Source organism: Camelus ferus, chromosome 11 (genome assembly GCF_009834535.1).
Source record: "Camelus ferus isolate YT-003-E chromosome 11, BCGSAC_Cfer_1.0, whole genome shotgun sequence".
NCBI lineage: Eukaryota > Metazoa > Chordata > Mammalia > Artiodactyla > Camelidae > Camelus > Camelus ferus.
Window position 1 is genome coordinate 25,213,054 of NC_045706.1, and position 25,070 is coordinate 25,238,123.

At 56.5% G+C, this 25,070-nt stretch overlaps 2 protein-coding genes across 10 annotated transcripts in view; one reads left to right on the plus strand and one right to left on the minus strand.

Annotated features, from left to right (window-relative positions):
* PDZD7 (PDZ domain containing 7) lies at positions 1-18,090 on the plus strand. 6 transcript variants are annotated; one of them, XM_032491074.1, is made up of 18 exons: positions 1-180; positions 1,170-1,557; positions 4,580-4,720; positions 5,010-5,184; positions 5,721-5,897; positions 6,152-6,299; positions 7,477-7,537; positions 7,935-8,342; positions 8,841-9,038; positions 10,607-10,657; positions 11,256-11,431; positions 14,443-14,534; positions 14,669-14,760; positions 14,908-14,979; positions 15,436-15,593; positions 15,708-16,047; positions 16,346-16,446; positions 16,863-18,090. In XM_032491074.1, the coding sequence occupies exons 2-18, from the start codon at positions 1,335-1,337 to the stop codon at positions 17,073-17,075; spliced, it is 2,826 nt and encodes a 941-aa protein (XP_032346965.1). In that variant the 5' UTR covers positions 1-180; positions 1,170-1,334; the 3' UTR covers positions 17,076-18,090. The 6 variants fall into 6 exon arrangements, 5 of the variants coding, with proteins under 5 accessions (XP_032346965.1, XP_032346963.1, XP_032346964.1 ...); XM_032491072.1 differs by having other exon boundaries at positions 15,436-16,047; XM_032491073.1 differs by having other exon boundaries at positions 5,031-5,184; positions 15,436-16,047.
* The window catches only part of LZTS2 (leucine zipper tumor suppressor 2), a 10,434-nt gene continuing 3,232 nt past the window's right edge, over positions 17,869-25,070 (minus strand). For 2 of the 4 annotated variants that reach the window (XM_032491077.1, XM_032491078.1), the window contains exons 2-5: positions 22,193-22,642; positions 20,906-21,568; positions 20,106-20,363; positions 18,176-19,189 (exon numbers count right to left, since the gene is read on the minus strand). In XM_032491077.1, the coding sequence (XP_032346968.1) occupies positions 18,506-19,189; positions 20,106-20,363; positions 20,906-21,568; positions 22,193-22,600 (2,013 nt within the window). In that variant the 5' untranslated portion in view covers positions 22,601-22,642 and the 3' untranslated portion in view covers positions 18,176-18,505. Of the gene's footprint in view, positions 19,190-20,105; positions 20,364-20,905; positions 21,569-22,192; positions 22,643-25,070 lie in introns of all 4 variants that reach the window. The other 2 variants (XM_032491076.1, XM_032491079.1) reach the window with 2 other exon arrangements.

Consider the following 25,070-nt stretch of genomic DNA (forward strand, 5'->3'; position numbering starts at 1 on the left):
GCATGCGTGCCGCACACCCAGGCGCCAGCCCACGCTCCTGCACACCGTGGGCGCTCTTCCTGCTCTGCCCAGGTGGCATTCCCTCACTGAGGCCTCAGAGGTGACCGTAGAGGACTGGCGATTCCATGAGCCCTGGAGGCCTGGAGAAGACGCTTTTTCGGGCTCCCCTGCACTGAACCGGTAACGGGAGAGGGGCGAGCTGAGACCCAAGCCCTAAGTTCGCGGGGCGGGTTGGGACATCGGAACTCGAATTGGATCTGGTAGAGCTCAGCGGCCCCAGCCCAGGTTACGAACGCCTGTCCCAGGCACCAAAGGAGGTGGTAGGGGAGTAACTGGCAGCCCTCCCAGCCAATGGGAGCCCGGGCTGCGCAGGCCAGCCCCATTCCTGCAGCCTCCGCGGGGGCGTGGGCGGGGATCCCCTTGCTGCGACTGTTGCTCGCGCCCGTGCGCTGGCGATACCGGCGGCGGCCGGACACGCGAGCAGGTGAGGGGACCCAGGAGGACAGAGCCGGGGGTAGGGTGCTGCGTTCTGGGTCCTGGAGCTGCTCTTGGGGTCTTGGTCCAGGTTTTTCGTCGGATGTTGTGGAGCTCTCGCCGGCAGGTCCTTCCCCCAAGGCTGGAAGAGGTTCACACACCTCTTTAGACGGAAGGGGAGAGGGAACGGAGAGGAGGGCAGCCTGGGACCTGGGGATCTCTGGGGGCCAGGGAATCTTTGAGGCCCTTGGCCGCAGCTGTCTCAGGTTCTGAGTCCCCTCGAGGCCTGAACCCCTGGGGCTGGCCTTCTACCCACAGACACAAGAGAGGTGGTACAGTGAACTGTCCTGGCCCAAATTTGTGTCACACTGCTTGAAGCCCTAGGACATGAAATAATCCCATCTCCACTCTGTCAACCTCTACTGAAGACTGGGGACCTACCGGAGTAGATGACTCAGCTGACAGCAGAAACTAACTAGGGATGAAAGAGAGGTTCCCACCTGCCTGCTTGTATAAATGGCTCCAAAAGTCCATGATGGTGCCTGAACTGGGCAGTTCTCTGGCCTGGGGTAGGAGAGGAGAGGGGCCAAGGCATGGGAGGCAGACTGCTCAAACCAGAGGGAAGGGTGGAAGTTCTGGGGGGCAGCAGGGGCAGCATTCACACCCGTTCCCCAATGCCTGCTCTCCCTGCGCAGGTCTGGAGCACACACCCCTGAGAAGCAGCGGAGGTGGGGGGCTCCCGGTCCCTGAGAACCCTGTCTGCACAGAATGTTGATGGAGCTGGGGGCATGCGGGGCCCTCCTCTCAAGGGATAGCAGGTTCCTTCTGGACCTATAGGGCGCCGCCCCAGTCTAGCCACCATGGCGCATGGTTTCGCAGTAGGCTTCGACCCACTGGGACTCGGAGACCTGAGCTCCGGCTCTCTGAGCTCCCTCTCCTCCCGAGGCCACCTGGGCAGCGAGTCGGGCTCGGCAACGCGATACCTGCTGAGGAAGCAACAGCGGCTGCTGAATGGGCCCCGCCGCGGAATTCGAGCCTCATCGCCCATGGGCCGCGTCATCCTCATCAACTCCCCCATCGAAGGTGAGGGCGGGGCCCCGCCACTGGGCTGGGGACTGCGGATGGGGGTAGGGGACAGCCAGCACTAAGGAGGAGGAGGCAGAGCCAATATGGGTGAGGGAGCTCAAGAGATGCGAGTCTTCGGGATGTGGGAGGAGATGGCCTCTGGTAATCCCTAGACTCTCCCTCATCTTCTCTTCTCTCATCTTCAGGCCAGTCCTTTAGGGTCCAGGATTGTGGAGAGGTCAGAGGTGGGATATCCTGGCCTGGAGGCAGGGAAGGGGTGTGTGGTATGCTGGCCCTCAAGTGAGCAAGAGGAGGCATTGAAATGGGCCCTCCCTCTGACGGACTCTTCCTTTCTCCAAACCCATTTGTGTGTGACTTTGGGGGGTTTGGGGGTTGGGGCAGGATGGAGAAGGACATTCTTCATCAACCAGCCCATTGTGTACCCAGCTCTGTGCTGGGCTGTGAGGAGTCAGTGCCCAGCTGGGTAGAGAGAATTAGACTTCAGGAGCAGAGGATGGAAAGAGAAGTAGAGTGGAAGATGTTCCAAAGAGAAGGAGAAGAGGGTCGAGGGTCGGGAGGAAGCCTCAGGTCTGGGCTCTGGAGTAGGGAGACACCTAATCTTATATAGTTGCTTAATGACCTTTCATTTCACACCTATTCTATACCAGCCCTCATTAGGTCCTGTGGGGGACCTACAGAGAAATAAGGCTCAATTTTCACCTTCCAGAAATTTACAGTGTAGCAGGGCTTAGAGACAGAGCAATAAAAGCAGCTGGTGGTGGGGTGGATAGATCACAGACAAAGGTTTAAAGTGGAAAGCGTGGAGCATGGTGACAACCTGGCTGCAGTGACAGATGTGAGGCGACAAAAAGCTGGTGATCAAGGCAGGACCTTGAATGCCAGCAGGGAGTGGGGGCCGCCTCAGCCTGGGCTTTCTGCAGGCAGGCCAGATAAATATCTCCAGCTCCCCTCCTCTGTCTCAGCCAGCAGAGCTCCCCTGGCTGGATCCCAGATTGAACTTTTCACACCCTGCTCCTCCCCTCTGACCCAGCTGGGTACCTCTGTTCCCCTACCCAGGCCCCAGGGCAGGGGTGGAGCCTGTTGGTCAGGGAGCAGGCTTTCCTGCCCCAGTGGCCCAGCACGCTCACCCCCATCTTCCACCACATTTGGCCTCACCCTCAGGTGAGCAACAGGGTGCTTCTGACAGTCACCATTGCCATTCTGGTCATGGAGCAGAAATTCCCAGACTAAAAGCTAGGAGACAGGGAGGGCTGGGGCACTGCAGCACTGCCCTTGTAAATCCCATTGTATTAAAAGAACTAGGCCATACCTCCCCCTCACGCACCCACTTACACCACGCCCAGCTACAGTTATGATGCAGGGGCTCTGTACTGTCCCTCTAAAGATCCTCTTCCAGAAGTTCCTGAGTGCTCTCTCCCTCTGCCTCCCTCAGTGCCCCAGAGCAGCCAGGGAGTAGCATTCCCTAGCAATGGAAGGACTGGGGCGTTGCTCTGACCAGCTGGCCCCTAGCCTGTCTGGGCTGGGAGCCTCTGAGCTTAGAACTGTCCCCTCTGCCTGAGCACAAACATCTCCCAACTCACCACAGCCTGGAGCCCCTTCCCCATGTTGTTGTTTAAACCATTCCAGAGGCCTAAAGTAACTGATAACGGAGAAACAGTGGGAAGCGGGACACTGCTCATCGCCCACAAAAATTCCCACCAGCTCCTCAGACTCAGTGGATCCCAGAGAAGCGGCATTATCTTTAATCCCAACCAGCCATCTCTCCTCACTCTCCCAGCTCACTCATTTATTCATTATTCTGCTTATTATTTCATTTATTGTAAAAAGACTTAGCAAATATCAAGCACCGTGCAACACACTGGGGATACATCTGTGGAAAAGAATGACTAACTCCCTACCGTGATTGAGCTTACAGTCTGGTGAAAGGAGAGAGAGAATAAATAATACACAAATAAACAACTAATGAGAAAGGATGGCAAGAATCTTGAGGGTACTAATTTGGATGATATGATAGAGTAGTGGTCCTCAGACTTCAGAATACATCAGAATTGCCTGTCAAAAGACAGATTGCTGGGCCCTACACCCAGAGTGTCTGATTTAATGGGTCTGCAGTAAAACCCCCAAATTCACATTTTTAATAAGTTTCTAGGTGCTCCCGATGCTGCTGGTCTGGAGAGCTCGCTTTGAGAACTGTCTAACAGAGACGATCTGGAAGGAGGGGGAAGAGACTCTTATGTAGGGTTGTCTAGGAAGGCTTCTCTGAGAAGCGGTGTCTGAGCCAGGAGGAACTGGGAACAGGCGCGGTCTGGGCAAGAGCATCGCAAGCAGAGGGAACACTGTAAGGGCTGACCTGTGAGAGGAACAGGAGGGAGGTCATGAGGCCGGGGAGGCCGACCAGAGGTGACGGTAGAGAGGCGGGCAGAGGGAAGCCCAGGGAGGGCCCTTACTGGGCATGGTAGGAATGTGGAGTTCCTTCTAGAAGCAGGGACAGGCACTGAAGTTTTTAACCATAGGAAAGGCATGATCTAGTATGAAAGCTGACTCTGTGTAGAGAGTGGATTAAAGGAGGCAGGAGTGGAAGCAGAAAGATAGTGAAGAGGCTGCTGAGTGCCTAAAGGGATGTCTGGTGGCCGGGCTACAGCAGTGGAGGTAGAGACTGTTCCATCCTCAGAGACCCCAAGCTCCTAGGCTCAAAACCCCAGATTTGACATCTCTCTGGCCCAGGGCCCTAGGGAGGCCCCAGGGAGGGACTGAGGAGAAAGAGGGCTGGAGGGTGGGAGAGCAAAAGATTCCTTGGCTGGGCTGAGAAGGTCCTGAGACCTGTGCGGATAGAATCAGCTGGCTATGGGCTCAAAATCACTCAGAAAGGACTCAGAAGCTACCTGCCTCCCCACTCATTTAGGGTCCTGGGTGCCCGTGCTCAGCAACCTAGCCTTTGCAGGCCCCAAATTGAGGAGCCCAGGGGTCCTCTGAGCCCAGAATGGGCAGGGGAGTCATGCCTATGTCCCCACCCCGACAGCCAACAGTGACGAAAGCGACATCATCCACGCAGTCCGAGTGGAGAAGAGTCCAGCCGGGAGGCTGGGGTTCAGTGTGCGGGGAGGCTCTGAGCACGGCCTGGGCATCTTCGTCAGCAAAGTGGAGGAGGGGAGCAGTGCAGGTGAGCAGGGCCCCCAGGGGTGAGGTTCTGGCTCAGGATGTGACCCCTAGCTCAGTGGAGTGCAGAGATGCTGTTGTCAGGGGTGGGAGGAAAGGACCCTCAGCTTTGGACGGCCTGATCTAATGGGGTGATAGAAGGTCCCTAGTCTGATGGAGAATATTCAGACCCTACCTGAGAATCCCAATCTCATGGAAGAAGTTTCACCTCAGGGAGCCCCGTCTGATGGGGGAGGCTCAGCCTCAAACTGGGGGACTTCTCCCACGTCAGACACCTCCCTCCTCTGATGCAGAGCGGGCTGGCCTGTGTGTAGGGGACAAGATCACGGAGGTGAACGGACTGAGCCTGGAGAGCACCACGATGGGCAGTGCCGTGAAGGTGCTGACGGGCAGCAGCCGCCTGCATATGATGGTGAGGCGCATGGGCCGTGTGCCGGGCATCAAATTCTCCAAGGAGAAGACCACGTGGTAAGCAGGCCTAGGCTCCCCCTCACCCTGCTCCCCACCCCCTGCTCCCCACCCCAGCACCACCACCCCGAGCCGTGGAGGGAGAGGCCAAGGGCACAGGTCTCAGCCCAGGGCCTGGCTATTATGGCTTCCGTTTCCCCAGCCCCTGGCACTGGAAACACAGGAGTCCCAAGGTCTGACCCTGAAATGAGAAAGGGCCGTGTCTTTCCCCTAGCCCTCCTCCCAACACCCTGCTATCCTAGACCCCAGTGGCCCTTCCCCTGTGCTGCTGCTGCAGCGATGAACCTGGGGATCGTACAGTGCCTGCCTCTCCCCAGGGGCTCGGGGAGGATTCCAAATGGGGCCTGGCGGTTGGAGCTGCTCAATAAAAGGACATCTGCATGGTTTCCCTAATTTGATGAAATCTATGTCCCACTGAAGATCTCAGGCCTAAGTGTCCCCAAAGGCAGCCCCACCTGTTGTCTTGGCTCCTGGGAGGAGACGGGTGGGTGGCAGTGGATGGTGGCCCAGGCTGAGAGCCCTGTGCTGTTGTCCAGGGTGGATGTGGTCAATCGACGGCTGGTCGTGGAAAAGTGCAGCTCAACACTGTCCAACAGCAGCTCAGAGGATGGCGTGCAGCGCATCATCCACCTCTACACGACCTCTGACGACTTCTGCCTGGGCTTCAACATCCGTGGGGGCAAGGAGTTTGGCCTGGGCATCTATGTGTCCAAGTGAGGACTGGGGCAGAGTATGAAAATGGGTCGGGCTGGGCTGGGACCTGGGGATGGGTCAGCAAGTGAGTTCTGGCCAAAGACATGTCCGCATGACCTAGGTCAGCAGTGGGATGTGGACAGAGAGGCTGGGGTCACCAGGAGGAGAGTCAAGGAGTTTGACTGGGCATCCCCATATCCAGGTGAAGAGTCTGGAATGGGGTGAGGGAGGGCAGGCCAGGTGACCTATCAGACTGCCTCTTGTCTGACCCCAGGGTGGATCACGGTGGACTGGCCGAGGAGAACGGCATCAAGGTGGGGGACCAGGTCCTGGCGGCCAATGGTGTCAGGTTTGACGACATCAGCCACAGCCAGGCCGTAGAGGTGCTGAAGGGCCAAACACACATCATGTTGACCATCAAGGTGGGCAGGACTGTGGGAGACAGGGGGGAAGGCAGACTATAGGAAGGACTTCCCAGACCACCCTAACACTTAATGTTGCCCATGGCTCTGCAACTTACGACTTTCTACAGCCATGTGAGAGGTAGGGCAGGCATTGTCCTCATCCCTATTTCACAGAAGAAGAAACTGAGGCTCAGAGACGCAACGTAACTCAGTAATCACAATCAATTACTCAGCTGGTCAGTAGTAAGACCTGGTTCCAGCCCTGCCCCCCAGATGCTCGGGCCATTGCCTCTTCATATGAGTGGTGGAGGTCTAGGGTTGAAAGAATGTCCCACTCAGAAGGGTGGGTTGAAAGCTGTGGCTTTGGACAGGACCTGGGTGGTGGGCATCCTCAGGGCACAGGGCAGGGAGAGCTGGGCTGGAGCCAGAGATTGGATTTCAGTGGAGGTGCCTGGATTCATTATTCATGTGGGTCTCACACTTGCCTAAGGATTGGGTCCTTCTCACCCTGGCTCCCAGAGTTGGTGATGTCTCACTCTTCCCTAGGGCCCAAATCTGGCCTCTGGCCCACTCTTCTCCCTCCTAAGTCTTCATCCATCTCACCCTTCAGTGCCTCCTCGCCATATCCCCAGCCTCTCCCACATCCCATTTCTCCCTTTCCTTTCTCTCAAATTATCCCAAGCACTCCTTCTCTCTCCCACTCTGCTCCCATTCATTCATTCAATATTTTTGAGTACCTACTACATAACGGCCACTATGCCAGGTACTGGAGCTATGACAGTGAACAAGACAGACAAGGTCTCTGCTACTGGAGGGAAAAAGACCAACTAGATGCATGCAGATTGTGACAACTGCTATAAGGAAATTAATAGAGGGGGAGGTGGGGTAATTTGGGAAGGCCCTTTTAGCTCAGGTTTCAGGACCTTTTAGCTCTGAGGAAGTTCTGCCTTAAGAGGGAGAAGGGGCTGGTCATGAGATGAAGGAAGAGAATCCAAGCAGAAGGAACAAGTGCAAAGGCCCTGAAGTGTAGAGGAACTTGGTACGTTCAAAAAGGAAGCAGCCCATGTGGCTAGACCCTGATGAACTCAGAGGAGAGTCATGGGGTTGAAAAGTTGACTCCTGTCCCATCATGCCACCGTTCTTACCCTCCCTTCTCACCCACTCCCCTGTGCCCTCCCGTGCCCATCCTCCTCAGGAGACTGGCCGGTATCCTGCCTACAAGGAGATGGTTTCTGAGTACTGTTGGCTGGATCGACGTAAGTAGCTGGGCCCTAAGTTTGGAGGGAAAGAGCTGAAGCCTCAGGGTGGGGCTGGGAGAGTAAGTGGGCAGGGCCACCAAGATCTCTTTGGGACTTTCACATGCCCAGAGCCACTTCTGAGCTCCCCTCTTGAGAAGTTGAAGGTTCCATTCCAGGCTCTCCTGGGGTCTGGAGTCCCAGGGCTGAATGGATGAGAACTGACTTGCTTAAAGTCTCTCAACAAGTCAGTGGCAGGACTGCTGAGCAGCTGGTTCCCTAGACCTTGTGATTCCAACATTGCTGCTGCCCAATGCTCCCCTCCTTCCAAGCCCATGGGTAGTCTGCAACCCTGGCAGGGCTCCAAAGCAACCCAGCCATACTCCTGAGATGCCCCTGCCTTCCCCACTGCCTGCAGTGAACAACGGGGTGCTTCAGCAGCTGTCCCCCGCCTCTGAGAGCAGCTCCAGCGTCTCCTCATTCGCCTCCAGTGCCCCCTACAGCTCTGCCGAGGGCTCAGGCTCCCTGCCCTTGGACCGCATGGATGTCTGCCTGGGGCCTGAGGGGCCAGGCAGCCAGGGTCCAGGCTGGGGGCGGGCAGACACAGCCATGCAGACCGAGCCCGACGTGGGGGGCCGTGTGGAGACCTGGTGCAGCGTGCGGCCCACAGTCATCCTCAGGGACACAGCCATCCGCTCTGACGGCCCCCTGCCTACCCGCCGCCTGAACTCTGCACACTCTGAGTCCCCCAAAACTGCTCTGCTACTGGCCCTCAGCCGACCCCGGCCCCCCATCACACGCTCACAGAGCCACCTGACCTTGTGGGGTACGTGGGGGACGGGTGGCTGCTGCTATCTCCAGAGCTCCAGGTCCAAAACCTGTCTTGCACCCTGTCCTGGGCCCAAACCTTCCTTTGCTCCAGGCTTTGCTCCAGCCCCAACCCCAGAATACAGTCAGACCCTGCACTGGGTTCCATTTTAAACTAGTCCTGAGACCCAAACCTACCCTCCATCCCAGTCCCAGCTCCAGTCAGCTCTGGACCCCAAATCAGCCCCTAACGCAGACCCTCCATCCTGGAGTTCCCAGGCCTGTCTACACACATACTCCTTGCAGAGCTTGTAGCTGGGGCAGGAAGGGGTGGAAAGTTGGAAGAGGAACGTGGCCCCCCATCCTCATCCCTAACTCCCCACTCGGCTGCAGATCCTGTGTGCCCCCTATGCTCCCTTCTCTCTGCTTTCTCTCTGCCTGTCCCCACACCCCTGCCCCTCGTCCTTCCCTTTTGCCCACCCCTCCAGCCCCCCCGGGTGCTCCCTTGTGTCTGCAGAGGAGAAGAAGCAACGGAGGAAGGAGAAGTCGGGGTCCCCTGGGGATAAGGGGGCCCTGCAGCGCTCCAAGACCCTGATGAACCTCTTCTTCAAAGGAGGGTGGCAGGGGCGCCTGTCAGGGGATGGGCGCAGAGAGGCCTGGACGCTGGACAGCAGGAGCCCCACTAAGCCCCGCCCCCGCCTGGACCTGGAGAAAGGTAAGCCCTGGACCAGTCAGACCCGGAGGACAGAGGGAAAATCCACTTTGCATCCAGCAGCTCTGAGCTTAAATCCCACACTGCCTTTTACTAGCTGTGAGCCATCACTTCAGCCTGCAAGCCTCATGAGTAAAATGGGAGTAGTAATACCTACTTCTTTAGGAATAGTGAAGAATAAGTGAGCTAATGTATGTTAATCACTTAGTACATTATTTGACACAAAGAAGGTGCTCAGAAAATGTAGTGGTCCTTGTTATACTACCTTATCCTCCCATTTTACAGAGGGGAAAACTGATGAGTCACAGCACAGATGAAAATAACCTTGGGTCAGATCCCTGTGCTCTTGGTGCTGAGGGGAGGCAGGGCACTCCTTTCCTAGAGCATTTGGCTTCACCCTCCCTGGCCAGAGCTCCCCACAGGCCCCACCCAGTTCTAGAACCATCTTGAGCAAAGCCATTTCTAGATTAGGACTCAGGCAGAAGGGCCTAGGCAGGCTTCACTCATGTTGAGGCCTTCCTAAGGACCCTTACAGAGAGCCTCTCATCAGTCTGGTGAGGTTCAGAGACTGGACCAAAAGTGGGATGAGATGAGACTCCTGGGGTTACCTGGGACAGAAATTCAACTCAAACTAGCTTTAAAAGGCACTTCTTGGCTCAGGTACTGATTTAAGCTGGGTCTAAAGATTTAAATAATCTCATCAGACATCTGCCCCCTTCATCTTTTGGTTCCTCTTTTCCCTGGATTGTCTTCATTATTACTGGCTTTGCCACTTAGAGATAAGAAGACCACTGTTGCTTAGCAACCCAGGGGAAGGTGTGTCTCTTTTAATAGTTTCAGCTAAAGTCTCAAGCTCTCATTGGCGCAGCTGGGATCATGTGCACAACACATCACTTGTGATGTGGGAAAGAGAGTTGTTTTATCAGCCAGCTTAGATCACATATCCACCCTAGAGTACAGGGACTGAGAACTGGGGCGGGGGTGTCCCCAGGTGAAATCAGGGTGCTGTTTCCAGAAGGGTGAGTGAATGCTGGGTAGACAAAAACAACCAGAGGATGAGCTGGGCCTTGCCCCTCCCAGAGGTCTCAAGGTGACAGTCCCATCAGAGAAAATCCCTTCAAATCAGGACCGGCCAGCCCCCTCCCTAAACTCATCTCTCTTTCCACAGACCCCAGGGCCCTGCTCTCTTCTGGTTCTCCTCCCACCTCTCTGGCTACTCCTCTCTCTCCTTCAAAGGTTCCTCTTTTTCCCTTTGTCCCCGGAAGGTATGTGCTCCCCCAAGATTTGCCCTTGGGGTTCTTCCCTCTTTTATTTGCTCCTAAATGAACCTCCATAAGCAGAGCAAGACTGCACCCTCTCTTTATCCAAAACTTTCACTGACCCCCCATTGCCTATGAGCCAAGTCTCTGGCCTGAGCTTGGCCTTCAAGACCCTCCTCAATATCCTCGCCTTGTGCTTCCCAGTCTCATCACCTTCATTCCAGCCAGTGATCCAGCCAGTCCTGAGCCCCCTAACCCCTATTTTCAGACTGGGGACCAGGGCCTGCAGCTGAACCTCTTTCTTCTTCATAGCAGGGGGAGTGGGACCTGTGCAGAAGTTTGTCACCTGGAGACTGAGATGCGGTAAGTCCCTCTACCAAGGCCTGTAGAGGGCCTACAGTAGAGCTGCAGATGGGCTCCACATTGGGGGTAGTAGCTAAGGGGCTTTGAGCTAAATTCAGCTGGGGCCAAGCATGAGGAATCAGACAGATGGGGAGGTACATAATGGGGGCACCTGAAAGATTGGACTAAGCTTACTAGGAAAGATAGGGTAAGCAGGCAGATATTGGGGTTCATTTTTGAGGACTGGGAGCTTGAGTTGGGACTCCTAAAGACAGATTTTGGGGTGATGAGGGTGATGAGGGACAGAGCCTTACTAGAACTCCAGTGGGGAAGAGACTAGTATGACAGGTGCATGCTCAGAGCCTGCCAAGGGGGCGATGGGCGAGGACTCCATTAAGGAACAGACTGGGATAGGGGTCTGTGTTTGGGGGCTGGGGGACCTGGATTGGCACTCCAATCATGGGCAGATTGCGGTGGGATGCCATGGTGGGGAGCATCTGGACTAGGCTGGGGTTCCATCAGGGGCACCTGGGGGTCTGGCTCCACTGAGAGGAGCCACAGCCTCCTCTCTTGATGGCTCCTGGCTCCTTCATCATACCTCTTTGCTCCTGCCCTGCAGACCGGGAGAGGGGCCAGGCCCTGCTTTCTGCCAGGTCTGGGAGCCCCTCTAGCCAGCTTCCCAGTGTGGATGAGCGGGTACAAGCCTGGGAGAGCCGCCGGCCTCTGATTCAGGACCTGGCCCGAAGGCTGCTTACTGACGACGAGGTGCTGGCGGTCACCCGCCACTGTTCCCGGGTGAGCCTCCAGCCTACCCCCAGCCCGGGCACATGGTCACTCAGTCACCCAGTCCCTCATTCATTCAGGCCACTATCTGCTGACCAGTATCTGGGCTCAACGCTGTGAGGCCAGTTGTCAGTAAAAGCAGAAGTCACCCTGGTCACATCCACACTTGCTCATGCGAGCACGTGCGCACGTGCGCGCACACACACACACACTGAGCTCACAGCCAGGAAGGAGAGAGAGACAGCAACTAGAACCTAAACACCCATAGTGACAAGTCATGTGAAGTGCTGTGGAGAAAAGGAACATGAGAAGATAACCCAAGAGACACAAATTAGTTGGTGTGGTCTGGGAGGACCTCCCTGAGGAGGTGATATTTAAACTGAGGAGAGAAAGAGCCAGACAAGTAATGAGTCTGGGATGTGAGTCCCTGCAGTCACCTGCCCTGGTCTCTTCTAAACCCCAGCCTTCCCTAAGTCCATGCCAGGATTGGTATGTGCCCTCTAAAACCCAAAGAGCACATACCAATCCTGGGTCAGCCAACAGGCCCGGCCTCATGCCAGGCCCCCTCTTCCGTTCCCCAAGTAAGTAATCTTTTGTCACCCCACACACTCCAGGCCTCCCCTAACACCTTCACTGTTATTTGCTGTTCCCTTCCACTTCAGACAGAAGCAGAGGGCCTCAGTGTTGGGTAGAGGATAGATCTGAAGGCATTTTTTGCAGCCTGAATTTTCAGGAGGCTTCAGGAGGCATAGGTCACCCCCTCCAGGAGGACTGGAAGGCCCTCTCCTATCCCTCTGTTTCAAGAATCCCCTGGAAGGTATCCTAAGATGAATTCCCTGTGATGCATGTGCGTCAGTGCACAAGTGAGCCTGTGTATAAGGACAAGAGGAAAAGTTTCAGGAAATCGTTTGTGGTTCCCCCACTCCCTCACCTTGGACAGGGTGCAGTTGTGTTTGTGTGACATGTTCATTTGTATATCCATGGGGTACTTGGGTTTGTGTTGCTTTAACTGTATGGTTGTATCTGTGTGTGTGTAACCTGGAGACTGAGGCGTAGTAATTCTTGCATCCTTTTACCAAGACCTGGTTCACAGCAAAGCTGCATATGGGGGTGCATGCTGAGGGGCCGCTAAAGGCCTTTAGTCTAAACTCAGTTAAGTGTCATGCCCAGCTCTGAGTGCTAAGTGGGGCAGTGTGTACCAGCCTCCATGAACCTGCGACTCTGGGATCTAGCCACTAGGTGGGGCTCTGCATCTGTTCCTCTGGCCAGCTCCTTTTCTCTCATCCTTCTGCTCCTCCCACCCTGCCCAAGCCATGCCCCACAGCATACCACCCAAACCTGACCCAAGCCCCACCCACACCAAGAGATCAGATCCTAAGGGTGGACCCTGGCTGGAAAGATTAGTAAAGCTCCCCTAGTGACTTGGATGTGTGGCCCTGAACCCCAGGCCTCCCCTCTCTTTCTGAGCCATCTCCCCACAGCTGCCAGACCAGGCATTATAAATCACTCTTCTGGTCACTCTCCAAGCCCCCTTTGCTGCCTCTTATGCTTATCCTCGTGTTCAAGGCCCTCCCTGCTTTGACTCCCCAACCAACTAACCTCTGCTTTTCCATGGTCACCACATCACATCATCATCTTCCCCTGGTGTAACATATAGCCTAGGTTTATAGAGATTACGAATCACACAACTGTAGGGGCACTACGCACGTTGTAGCCACAGCCCGCACAGCCTACATGGAGGCCTTTCATGTACCCCATAGTCAAGTTAAACTTCTAATGACCTGATATTCCACATCACCCTTGGAGCACTTTCCTTTCAGCTTTCATGCTGTTCCCTGCATTTATCCTCAAGAGTTAGTGTAAATGCCACCAACGCCATGAAGCCTACTCTGATCTTCTCACCCTTCTCTGAGACTCCCTTTGCCCTATCACCAGTGGTTTGTAGTTTATTGGGCCATGTGGCTTTTTGTTGTTTTGCCCCCTCTGCCCAGAACAAGACCTGGCACTTAATAAATGCTGAACACAGGTTTATGGACACGAAGTGTGTACACATATGTGACTGGTTCTGTACAATTATGTGTATCTCTCTCTAGACAAAAGGGGGTGTGTTGTCCATATGTGTTTGTGTGAGTTCCTGTAACTTTGTGTGTGGTTTTGGGCCACACACAGTTTATATTATATTTATTTATAGATATTTATGAATGTCTCAGTCTGGCCACCAGGGTGTGCTGTTTCTCCGTGTCCATGCCCACCCACCCGGGATGCTTGGTGTGTGTCCCAGAATCAGTACTGTCTCCTTCACGGCACCAGGGGGCAGTGTGCTGTCCAAGTAGGGTGGTTCCCAGTGTTCAGTTTGCCAGTTTGTCGGTGGGGTGTGGCTGGTGGCATCCTGGCAGTGCCAGGCAGAAAGGCCTCCACCACCCTGGGAACGGACCGGAGAGACTTTCTATAGGGCCACCCCTTCCCCAAGGTCCCCATTGCAGACTTGAACAATGCCTAATTTGTGGGTCTGTGTGCAGACACAAGCTGGGACAGCCAGGCGCACGGCCTAGCATTTGGCTCAAATTCCTTCCTTCTGCCTGGGAGGTGGGGGCGGGGAGGAGAGTCCACTCCCTGCATATCCTTTTCCGGTACCAGAGCAGGCAAGGGCCAGATTTCTCAGGTTCCAATCCCTCTTCACACTTCCTTATCTGTGTGGCCTTGGGCAAAGTCCTTCTCTCTGAGCCTCAGTTCCCTCATCTGTAAAATGGGGGTAATTGCTGTCATCTTTCAGGGTGTTAAATGAGAGACCACAGGTAAAAGGCCTAGAAAAAGGCCCACAGCTGTTGCTGTTGTTGCTGTTACAGCTCTGTTATTATTATTGAAAGCTTCTACCCAGTCACCAAGATAAGACCATCCTGAGGACAGCCTGGGTTGGGGAGAACCTTTCCTAAGCATGGGGGCCCCTCTGCACCCAGGCACTCCCCCTCACCCAGCTCTGGCAGTCCCCGCTCCTATCTGACCGGTGGTGCCTCTCTCCGCAGTACGTGCATGAGGGCGGTGTGGAGGACCTGGTGAGGCCCCTGCTGGCCATTCTGGACAGGCCTGCAAAGCTGCTGCTGCTGAGGGACATCAGGTGAGGAGGTCTTAGGGGTAGGAAGAAGACCCCTGATACCTCCCCCAACCTCCCCAGGGCTGAAGCCCCTCCAGGCAACTCCAGAAACCTCCAGAATCGAGCCCTGCCACCCTCTATCTCTTGCCCTCCCCCAGGAGTGTGGTGGCCCCCACGGACCTGGGCCGCTTCGACAGCATGGTGATGCCTGTGGAGCTGGAGGCTTTTGAGGCCCTCAAGAGCCGCACAGGTCAGCAGCCAGGCGGGGCTGTGGATCCTGAGCCCCAGGTGGGGAGGGGGTGGGGCCTGCCAGTGGGGAGGGGCAGAGATTGCCTGAGCCCCTTCAGCTGTGCCCATCAGGGAGCCTTGTCCCTGACCCGTTCTCTTCTCCAAGCAGTACGGCCTCCTGCCTTGCGACCAGCCCGCCAGGACACACCGCCTAAGCGTCACCTCATCACCCCTGTGCCTGGTCAGTCAGAGTCCCAGAGCCCTGGGAGGGGGCATGCCGCAGGGGGATTGGGGAAGGGAGGATGGGCCTTCCATCCCTGTCCCCACGTTGGGTGTCATGGCTTCAGAGGTACGTGTGGTTCCCTGAAGGAAAGCCCTCGTCTACCAGCACCATTTTTATCATGTCCACTCACCATCTGTACTATTATTTACTTAATAATTGGTTTTAAACCCACTCGCTTTTTAAATCTAGTCTCAGTAATCTCTGAGAAATTACCAGTTTGGTGTGGGAGTTATATTTTTTTCTTAGCCATGCTAAAATAAAACTGTAAATTTTACAATAGAGAGTATTAAAACACCACAGCGATAGAGCTGGGCAGCATCCCTCACGCCCTGAGCAGGCCCAGGCCCGGCCGCCCCACACCAGCTCCTGCCAGCCTGGGCCTGAGGGTGGACTGACCTTGGCCCTCTTCCCCAGACAGTCGTGGAGGCTTCTACCTGCTTCCTGCAAACGGCTTCTTGGAGGAGGAAGATGATGGGGAGCTGAGGGAGCGGCTGGGAGTCCTCCAGATCTCCCTGGGTGCCTCTGCCCCCCGCCACCCTCATAAAGGCGTCCCCCCTCTCCAAGATGTGCCAGTAAATGCTTTTGCCCCACACCGAAGCGCCTGCACACCCCCTCCCCAGCCACCCCCCATTGCTCCCCGGCCCCCGAGGCCTAACTGGCTGCTGACAGAACCCTTGACCCTCGAGGACCCTCAGCAGAACTGGAGCCAGGGCCCAAGCCAGAGCCGGAGCCGCAGCTGCAGCCGCAGCCGCAGCCGCAGCCAGGGCAGAGGCAAGTCCCCTGGACGCGGGCGTTCCCCATCCCCGGCGCCTGCCTCCACTCCCAGCATGGCCAATGGGCGCTGCCACAAGCCTCGGAAAACCAGGCCCCCTCTGCCACGACCTGTGGATGGGCATGTGGCCAAGGCAGGGGGCAGGCAAGGGCCCTCTGAGAATGGAACTGCGGGGACAGCCGAGAAGGCAGCCACGAAGGCCCCTAGTGGGGAGCTGAGGACCGTCACACTGTCCAAGATGAAACAGTCCTTGGGTGAGTCTGGGTGGAACTGGGCCTGGCAGAGGGCTCTTGGGTGTGGTGAGGTTGGTGGGCCTGATTTGGGGGTATAACTAGGGGACCTGGGACTAGGAAAAGAATCTGGGTGTTGAGGTATAGTGGGAAGGGTCTAGATTTGGGAAGTTTGGGATCTTGAGTAAGTTGAGGATTGGAGTAGTAATAGAATCTGGGGCTTTGGGAGAAATCAGGGGCCCTCTATTTGGGACTCTTGAGAGCTTTGGGTTTTAGAGGTGTGAACACTGCACTCTATCCCAGTGTTTCTCCCTCTTATTAGGCATCAGCATTTCTGGGGGCATTGAGTCCAAGGTGCAGCCCATGGTGAAGATAGAAAAGATCTTTCCTGGGGGCGCCGCCTTCCTCAGTGGGGCCCTTCAGGTGGGTAAAGGGCACCCGGGCCCACTTCCTAGGCCCAGAGCTGAATTCTGGCTGGGGGCAGGGCTGGAACATGCTCATCTTCCAGCCAGACATGTTTAGACCAGGTGGTGGGAGGAGGGTTGGGAGCAGGGGGTCAGGCCTGCAGGAGCAGCAAGCCTAGGGGAAAAATCTGTCCCCTCATGCCAGCCTGGGCCTGAGGGCAGTCTGTCCTGTTCCACCCCTAGCCCCAAGGGACAAAGGGCCATTGTCTGGGCCCCACCCTGCCCCCAACATCTCCAGGCACAAAAGTCCCATTGTCCATTCCTTCCACCCAGATAGGGAGGAGTGTCCTAGCTGGTGGAGGTGAGAGGTTGGCTGATGGGGTGGGGGTGACCTGAGGAGGGAGGACTGTGATTCTCCCACCCCCACCATCCCAGGCTGGTTTCGAGCTTGTGGCCGTGGATGGAGAGAGCCTGGAGCAGGTGACCCACCAGCGGGCAGTAGACACTATCCGCCGGGCTTACCGCAACAAGGCTCAGGAGCCCATGGAGCTTGTGGTCAGGGTCCCCAGGCCTGAGCCACTACCCTTACCCCCTGCCTCAAACCTCACTGATCAGCAGCTTCCTGCTGACCATTCCCCAGCACGCTGACCCCTTGATGGTACTCCAGTTGCCTCCCACTGGCTCCCAGAACCTCCCATTAATGCCCTTCCCACCCATACCCAGAGCCCTCCCACCGCCAGACTTCTCCAGCTGACCCCTAGCCCAGTCCTCTCCAGTCCTCCTGATTCTAATCCCAGACTCTTCCCAGCTATTCCTTAACTCTTCCCACTCACCCCAGAGAATCCTCCTGCCATCCTTTACTAACCTCCTCAGGACTCAGGAACCTCCCACTCCTGCTTGCCTTGCCTACTCCCCAAGCTCCACACTGGTGGCTCAGATCCCCTGCCCCCACCTTCCTCCCTCCCCAGTTGTCACTAAGGCTCTGCCCATTCCAGATAAACTTGGTGTCAAGGACAAGGTGCTACTGGGCAGCCTGTGACACCCACCCACTGCCCCTAACCTCCCAAGAAAGGAACAGGGTGGAGACACCCAAGGTCTGGAGCTTGAGATTGGTGTGCACTTTCTCCTGATTCCCCCAAGCAGTGAGGGACAGGGACTCTCAGATGGGGCCCTCAAGGGGTCACTGCACCCAACCCCAAGCCCCAAGCCCCAAGCAGCACAAGGGACAGTATGGGAGGCTTATCTAGTTTCTCAAACTCCAAGAGACCATTATGTTGTGGTCCACTAGGACCTCAGACTTTCTACTGGGTTTATCCTTCCCCCAACACCTTTTCTCCCCTTAAGATCTCTACGAGGGTTAGGGATATAGCCAGCAAATAAAGAGGGTGTGAAGGGTCACACAAGTTCCCATAATCTTGATCCAGCACATTCATCTTTTTTTAAAAACAAGATTTTTTAATTTTGTCTTTGGGTTTGTACAAGAAATTTACAATGTGAAAAATATACAAGTGAAAACGAGGCCATAAACCTGGGTGTGGGAAGGGGCCACTTGGTCACAAACACAAATAAACGAGACATTTCTGAGTTCTTCCTTTGGTCTGACTACAGCCTCCTCACCCCAGGAGAGAGGCTGCAGAGCTGGAACCTGGGGGTCATACCCCAGTCCCAGCCCCTTCCCCAACATGGACAGGGTGGGGACAGGCACATCTGGAACAGCTGGCGCTGTCTGGCTCTCTCTGGCTTTGGGGTAGGGAGGAGTGTGGAGATGAGGGAGCCCCTTTTTTTCCCCAGCCCCCTGGCTGGGTAGGCTGGCCAGCGCCTGGGGTGAATGGGGTTGGCAGAGTGGCAACGGCAACAGCTGGGAGTGAAATAGGTCGAGTGAGTAGGAGCCTCTCCGTGACAGTGAACATGGGGACCTTCAGGGAGTCTGATCTTGCTCATCTAAGTCATAGGGCAGCCCTGAGTCTTTGGCAGAGGCCCAGAGGCCTGGATCCCAAGGGACGAGCAGCTCTGGAGTCCTCAGTGGACCTGAGGCCACTGCCCCCATTCAGTAGAACACAGAGCTGGATGCCAAGGCCCTAGATTTCGGTGGCAGTGATCTCCTCCAGGCAGATGCAGGGAGACGGCTCCGCCAGACCCAGGTCAGCGAGTTCCCGGGCCTCCAGCTCCAGGCTGAGCTGTTGAAGCTCCTGCTCCAGCTGCCGGTTGCGACGGTACATCTGGATGTAGTTGTGCTGCAGCTGCTTCTGGTAGCGGATCACCTGCTCCTTCTCCGCCTGCCAGGCCAGCCGCTCCCCTTCGAAGCTGTCCCGCTGCTCCTCGCCCCTCCGTCGCTCCCGCTGTAGCTCTGCCCGGAGCCGCTCCACCTGGGCCCGCAGGCTGCCCCCCACCCCAGCTGCCGCCCGCTGTGCCTTGGCCTCATCACTCTCTGCCAGGAGGAATGGGTCAGCAGTGGCAGGTGGCACAGGAGGTTCCCGGAGACCGGCCGCCTCAGTGTCCAACTGCCCAGCTTTCTCCCGCAGCCGCTCGGCCTCCTGGCGGTGCCGCTGCAGCTCCTGAGAACAGGCCTCCAGCTCCAGCTCCCGAGTTCGGGCAGCCTCCTGGAGGCCCCGTGCCCGGCCCTCACTGACTCGCAGCGCCGCCCGAGCCTCCCGAAGTGCCACTCGCAGCGCCACCAGCTCACTGCCCTTCTGCACCAGCTCTGCTTGAGACTCCTTCAGTTGCTGCTTCAGTAGGGAAATCTCGCCTGACTTCTGGCACACCTGGGGATGGGAGAGAATTGGGAAGGATGGTGAGAAGGGTTCTCCCAGGGTCAGGCCCTGACATCATGCTGGGCATTTGGGGAGAGGTTTGATCATTACATCCATTTTACAGAAGGAGATACTGAGACAAGCCTAGTGACACATCCAAGGTCATACAGCTATTAAGTGGCTAAAGTGGAATATAAACCCAGATCTTTTTCCTTCAAAGCTGGTGTCTTTAAATCACCATGAAGCACCAGAGCCCTGTGGACTGGTTGGTGGCCGGTTTTGCAGGCTGTGCCTCAATTTCCAGTTAAGAGGCACTACAGTATCTTGGTGAAAAGTAGAGACATTGGAGCCATACTGCCTCGGTTCAGATCTCAGTTTGGTGTGTCCCGCTGCTCCTCACCCCTCCATTGCTCCTGCTATAGCCCCACCTAGAGCCGCTCCACCTAGGCCCTCAGGCTGCCCCTGACCCCGGCTGCCGCCTGCTGTGCCTTGGCCTCATCACTCTCTGCCGCAGGAATGGGTCAGCCGTGGGTCAGTCACTGACTAGGTGTGATTTTTGGCTCCACCTTTTTTGGGTCGCACCTTCCTCATCTCTAAAATGAGGATGTTAACAGTACCCACTCCCCAGAGTTATTATGAGGACCAGATGATACACTCTGTGTAACATGCTTAGAATAGAGTAGCAAGCACTACATTCTCAGTCTTATCGACGGGAAGGCAGTAGATGGGGACGCCACTGGCTACGTGAGCATTTAGAAGACCAATGAGGAGACCCCAGCACCCAGAAAGGGAGGTCAGAGGGGGTGACACAAAGGTGAGGAAGGGGGGCCCTCTAAGGGTGGCAGGCCGAGGGGGTGTGGCTGGGCCCCTCTTTCCAGGGCTTGCCCCCCAACAACCCCTGCTCCCTGCCCATCCTGGTCTGGCCCACCTCCCACTTGGTCTCCTCAAGTCGAGGCCCGAGCTCCCGCTGCTCCCGCTCAAAGGTGGCGCAGCGCCGCTCCAGCTGCTCACGTTCCTGCAGCAGCTGCGCAAAGTCGTCCTGCAGCTGCCGCTTCTCCTGCTGAAGCTGGAACACCTGAAGCTGCAGCAGCTGTTGGGCCCGCTGTGCCCGCTGCGCCTGGGCCACACCGTCCTCTCGCAGGGCCTCGCGCTCGCGCTGCCAGTGCCGCTGCCGTTCCTCATACGCCTGCAGGGGAGAGGGCAGGCCTGGGTCCCCGCGGCTCCCCCAAACCTTGAGCCCTGGCCGCCCCCAGCTCCCCAGTCACCGACTGCCCTGGCGGCCCTGTCCTGGGCTCAGGGAGGGTGGATTCCATTCAACAGTGATAATGATTATGACAGCAATAGTAACAGCTGCTTTTATGAAAGGAGAAACAACAGCAGTAAGAAGAGCAAGCACTTACGTGGCACTTCCTAGGTGCCTGGCATTATGTCAGTCTAAGCACTTTACACCCTTTGCCTTACTTAATCCGCATGATAACCCTGAGGCCAGAGATACAGATGAGGAAAACTGAGGCTCAGTACAATTAAGTAACTTGCTCAAGTCTGAAAGACAGTAAGTGGCGGTGCTGGGTTAACAACTCTACAGGTTAAGCCAGACAGCTAGGGTGGGGATAGGGTCACAGTGCAACTGCCCAACACCTGCCTCTCAGCACAGACACTATGCTCCCTGTATTCCCAGCACCTGTGGATGTCCTGCCATGCCACCCCCATCACTGTCGCTGACCACACCTGGCACATGGTCACCTCATTCTCGTCCAGACCATCCCGCAGCTGCTGCAGCTCTGCCTCCCGGTCTCGGAGCTTTCCTTCGAGGACACAGTGCAGCAGGGCCTCATCCGAAGGGGGTGGAGGGGGTGGGGGAGGGGGTGGGGAGCGTTCCCCACAGGAACTGCTGTCAGGGGAGGCCCGGGGACCGCTGCCCAAGAGCCCCCCAGCCACGCGGCCCCCCAGGGAGCCTGTGCTCTTGCTGGAGGACGATCGACCGCTGTCAGAGTGGGAGGGCCCAGCAGGGGCCCCTCGGGCTGGCCCAGGCAGTGCCCCCCTCCCAGGGCCGTGGGAGGGCAGGTGCCCGCCTGGGGAGCTAGTGGCTGGCTCTGCACCCCCGGTGCTGTAAGTAGGCAAGCTGGACAGTGAGTTTCGGCCGGAGTCGGATAGCGTCCCCGACGGGCAGCCGCTGGCCCAGCCACTCAGCGTCAGAGGTTTGTCGGCTGCCGAGGAGGAGGAGGAAGAGGAGGAGGAGGCAGGGCCCCCAAACAGCTGTGTTAGGCTGCCTTGGCTCCCCGACAGTCCAGCAGCCCGAGGACCCAGGAAGCTAGGTAGGGATGGTGCCCCTCGAGGTTTGGGCAGCACTGGCTTGAAGGCTGTTGGGCGGATCAGGATTTTCTCCATGTTCTGAAATGAGGTGCCATGTGACGTGGGGGATGAGCTGCCCAATCTTTCAAAGCCTTTATCACACTCCCTGCCCTCCCATCTGGGGCCCCCAAACCTATAGATTAATAACAATCGCTACCACTGGCTGAGGGCCTTCTGAGGGTCAGCTTTGTCAAGCAGTTTAAGAAGTTCCTCTCTAATCATTACAACAGTCCAACAAGCAAAATATCACTATCCCCATGTTACAGATGAGGAAATGAAGGCTCAGCAGAGTTAAAGGCCTTGCTCAAAGTTAAATACATAGTTGCTGTATAATAACAGTATTTCCAGGCAGCTAACATTTATTGAATACACATTACATGTCAGGTACTAGGCTAAACACTTTACACACATTATTCAATTTAATTCTCAAAACAATCCTATGAGAGTTGAACTATTACCTCCATTTTATAGATATAGAAACTGAGGCTGAGAAAGGTTAAATTACTTCCCTGGGATCATACAACCAGAATGAGGTAGGGGTGGGATGAAAACCCAGGTCTTGTGAATCTGGAGCCCACACTCTTTCCTCTAAATAGGCCTCCAAATTTCAGCTTCTCCAGGGGATCCCTGATTCCACCCAGGCTCCAAAGGAGTGGTCCTCACCTTCTCCAGCTTTCCAGAGACGGGGATGAGCTTGGGTGGGGGGCCTCGGAGATGGGCATTGCGTGCCCGCTGCTCTCGGGCATCTTCAATGTCACTGCTTGGGCTGGGGGGTGACTCTGTCCGGAAGTCCTCGTTGACGTAGGTAAAGCTGGTGCCAGGGACAGCCTTCCTGGGAGGCACAGCTGGGCAGAGCGGCTCCTGTGCCTCATAGCCACTTCGCAGCAGCCCATCCTGCTGGCGGAAGAAGGTAGGCCCCGGGGGGCCGTGGTGGCGGGGAGGAGCCGGCCCCCCGGGGCAGGGCCGGCCCGAGATGAGGCTGCTCACGCTGCCCATGACTGGAGCTTGTGGGGCAGTGGCGGCCTCAGGAGCGGGCTCGAGTGGCACCGGCAGTGTCTGCACAATGGCCATGGCAGCAGAGGCTCAGGCCTGGCCGAGGGCCTCCAGGGAAACCTGTGAGCAGGGCAGTGGTGTCAGAGTCTCTTCACTTTGACCTCCCTCCCTAAATAAGGCCGTGAGTCCCTTTCCTGGCCCTTCGTCCCTGGTCAGACAGCCCCCTGACATCAGTTACATGCCCTGGACCGTCCCAAGGCTCTCCCTCCGAGCACTGGCAAGAACTTCAATTCTCCCTGGGCCCCAGACTGCTGTCTAAGTCTGGTCTGAACAGAACTGAGGACAGAGTCGACTGAGCAGGGATTACGAGGGGATGGGAGGCCTAGTGGTTACACAGGGCCCTTGGCAGCAGGGGCCCAGGCCCCAGTCCAAACCTGCATCCCCCACAGAGGCTGGGACTCAAGAAGGGAGCCCTCTCTACCAGCTCCCAGCATGGTTCCCTCGTCCCCTGAGACAGGTGGCCTCATTAGAGGCAGTTTGGGCAACCTTGGGGGTGCAGTCAGCAACTCAGATGGTAATTAGGGAACAAAGAGCCAAGGCCGGGCAGTGCCCAGTTTCCCCCAGCCAGGCCTCAGTTTCTCCCAGACAGAGAGGCGGCAAGGGTGGAGCTGGCCAAACAAGAAACCCAGAGCTCTTAGGGAGCTCACAGGTGCCCTCTGGGGTCTCCTGCCTCCCAGAGGTGGATGCAGGCTCATGCTTGTTTCCATGACAACTCCTAGCCTCACCACACCCAATCAATCAGATCTAAAGAAGCCTGCGCAGGCCCTGCCAACCTCTAGGAAAACTTCCAGCTTTAGACATTCCCCAGAGTAACCCCAAGGGGTTACTGGCAGCTCACCTCTGGCAGCTGCTCCAAGACCTCACTTCCCTGGAGCCCAGGGAGGAGGGCTCCACCTCCCCAGGCCCTGCTCCTTCCTGGAAGAGGACAGCAAGTCTCCACCCGGAACTCCCTCCCTAGTCCTGAGGCTGAAGACCAGGGCTCAGGCATCTGCTGAAGTCATCATGCAGAGCGGGGGCCAAGAAGTGGACAGAGAATTGCGTAGGAGTAGGAGTGTGTGCATGTACTTATTTGTGTGTGTGTGACTGTGTGCACAAGAGCATGAAGAGGAACTGTGTATGTGAAAATGTGTGTGAAAACATCATGAATGAGTGTCTGTGTATGTTTGGACAGATGTATGAGTATATTCATATTCACATGTATATATATGTGACCTCATATGCGCGTATCTTACAATAGTGTGTGTGTAAACAGGGTGTGTCTTTTAGTATGTGAAGTTACAAATGCATACAAAATAAGTGAATTTGTGGTGTGAGTGTGACTATATGAGAGAATGTTTGGATAGATGTCCACTCATAGACACATGAGTTTATGTATCTTATACAAGTGTGTGAGCAGGAAATGAGTGTGCACAAGTGTGTACAGAGGAGTGTATGTACACAGGAGCATGTGTGAGAGGGTGAGAGACTAGGCGGCATGCAGAGCCAACTAGGTGAGTGGGAGCCTGGTTTCTATCACTCACTGGAGTGTGGGGAGAGGAGAGACACACATTATCTGACTCCTTTGCTTGATCTGCTCCCCCTCTTTCTTGCCTGTGTTCCCTTAAGTCCACCCCCCACCTCACTACACGAGTCAAAAGACCTGAAGAACCAGGGAGGTGTCCAGACTGAGGGAGGAGGAGCTGGGAGATGGCGATGGGGGGTGACTGGTGTCCACCGAGCAAGGGCAGGGCCTGAGTCCCCCTCAACAAGGCAAATGGACACCCCCATCTTCTCCCAGACCACTCCAGGCCATGGAGAAAACAGTGGGAAGGGGCTTCTTAGGGGGCCGCTGAGGCTGGCATCTCTCTCTGTCTGCATTTCCCCAGTTCAGGGAGCACAGAGAAAGTGGACACTGAGGGGAGGAGACAGAGAGACAGAGGCCCCAAAAGACAAGAGACAAAGACTTGGAGAGGCCCCAGGGTCAGGGGACCCAGTGAGCCCGGGTCCCTGCACTCCATGGAACCAGGGGCCCCTCAACCCAGAAAACACATCAAGCTGGGCCTTGAGAGCCAGACACCGAGGGAGCCAGCGCCAGGCGTCTGGAAAGCCAGGCCCAGCCAGCCCGGCTCCCGCTCTTGGAGCCCGAGAGAGAAGGAGGGGCAAGTGGAGGCTCCATTTTGAGAAATGCGTTTGTGGCTATGGGAAGGGGACCCCTCGTTCTCCCCAACATCCTTTAGAAGCCGGTCGGGCACAGCACATAGTACCCAGCTCAGTGGGCTGAGGGCAGCTGCGGGCTGGGTCCAGCCAGGGCCCAAGGAAAGTCTGGCCAAGGTCTGAGCTCACACAGACCTGTTTGTGAGCAGAAGAGTTGGGGAAAGTCTCCCCCTCACTAAACTCCAAGGACCATCCCACGGGATCAAGTCTGGGATCACGAGTTCCCATTCCGAGACAGGAAGCCGGGAGCCCCCAACCCGCCCTTCGGAGCCCCCCTCCCCCCGACCCCGCCGCT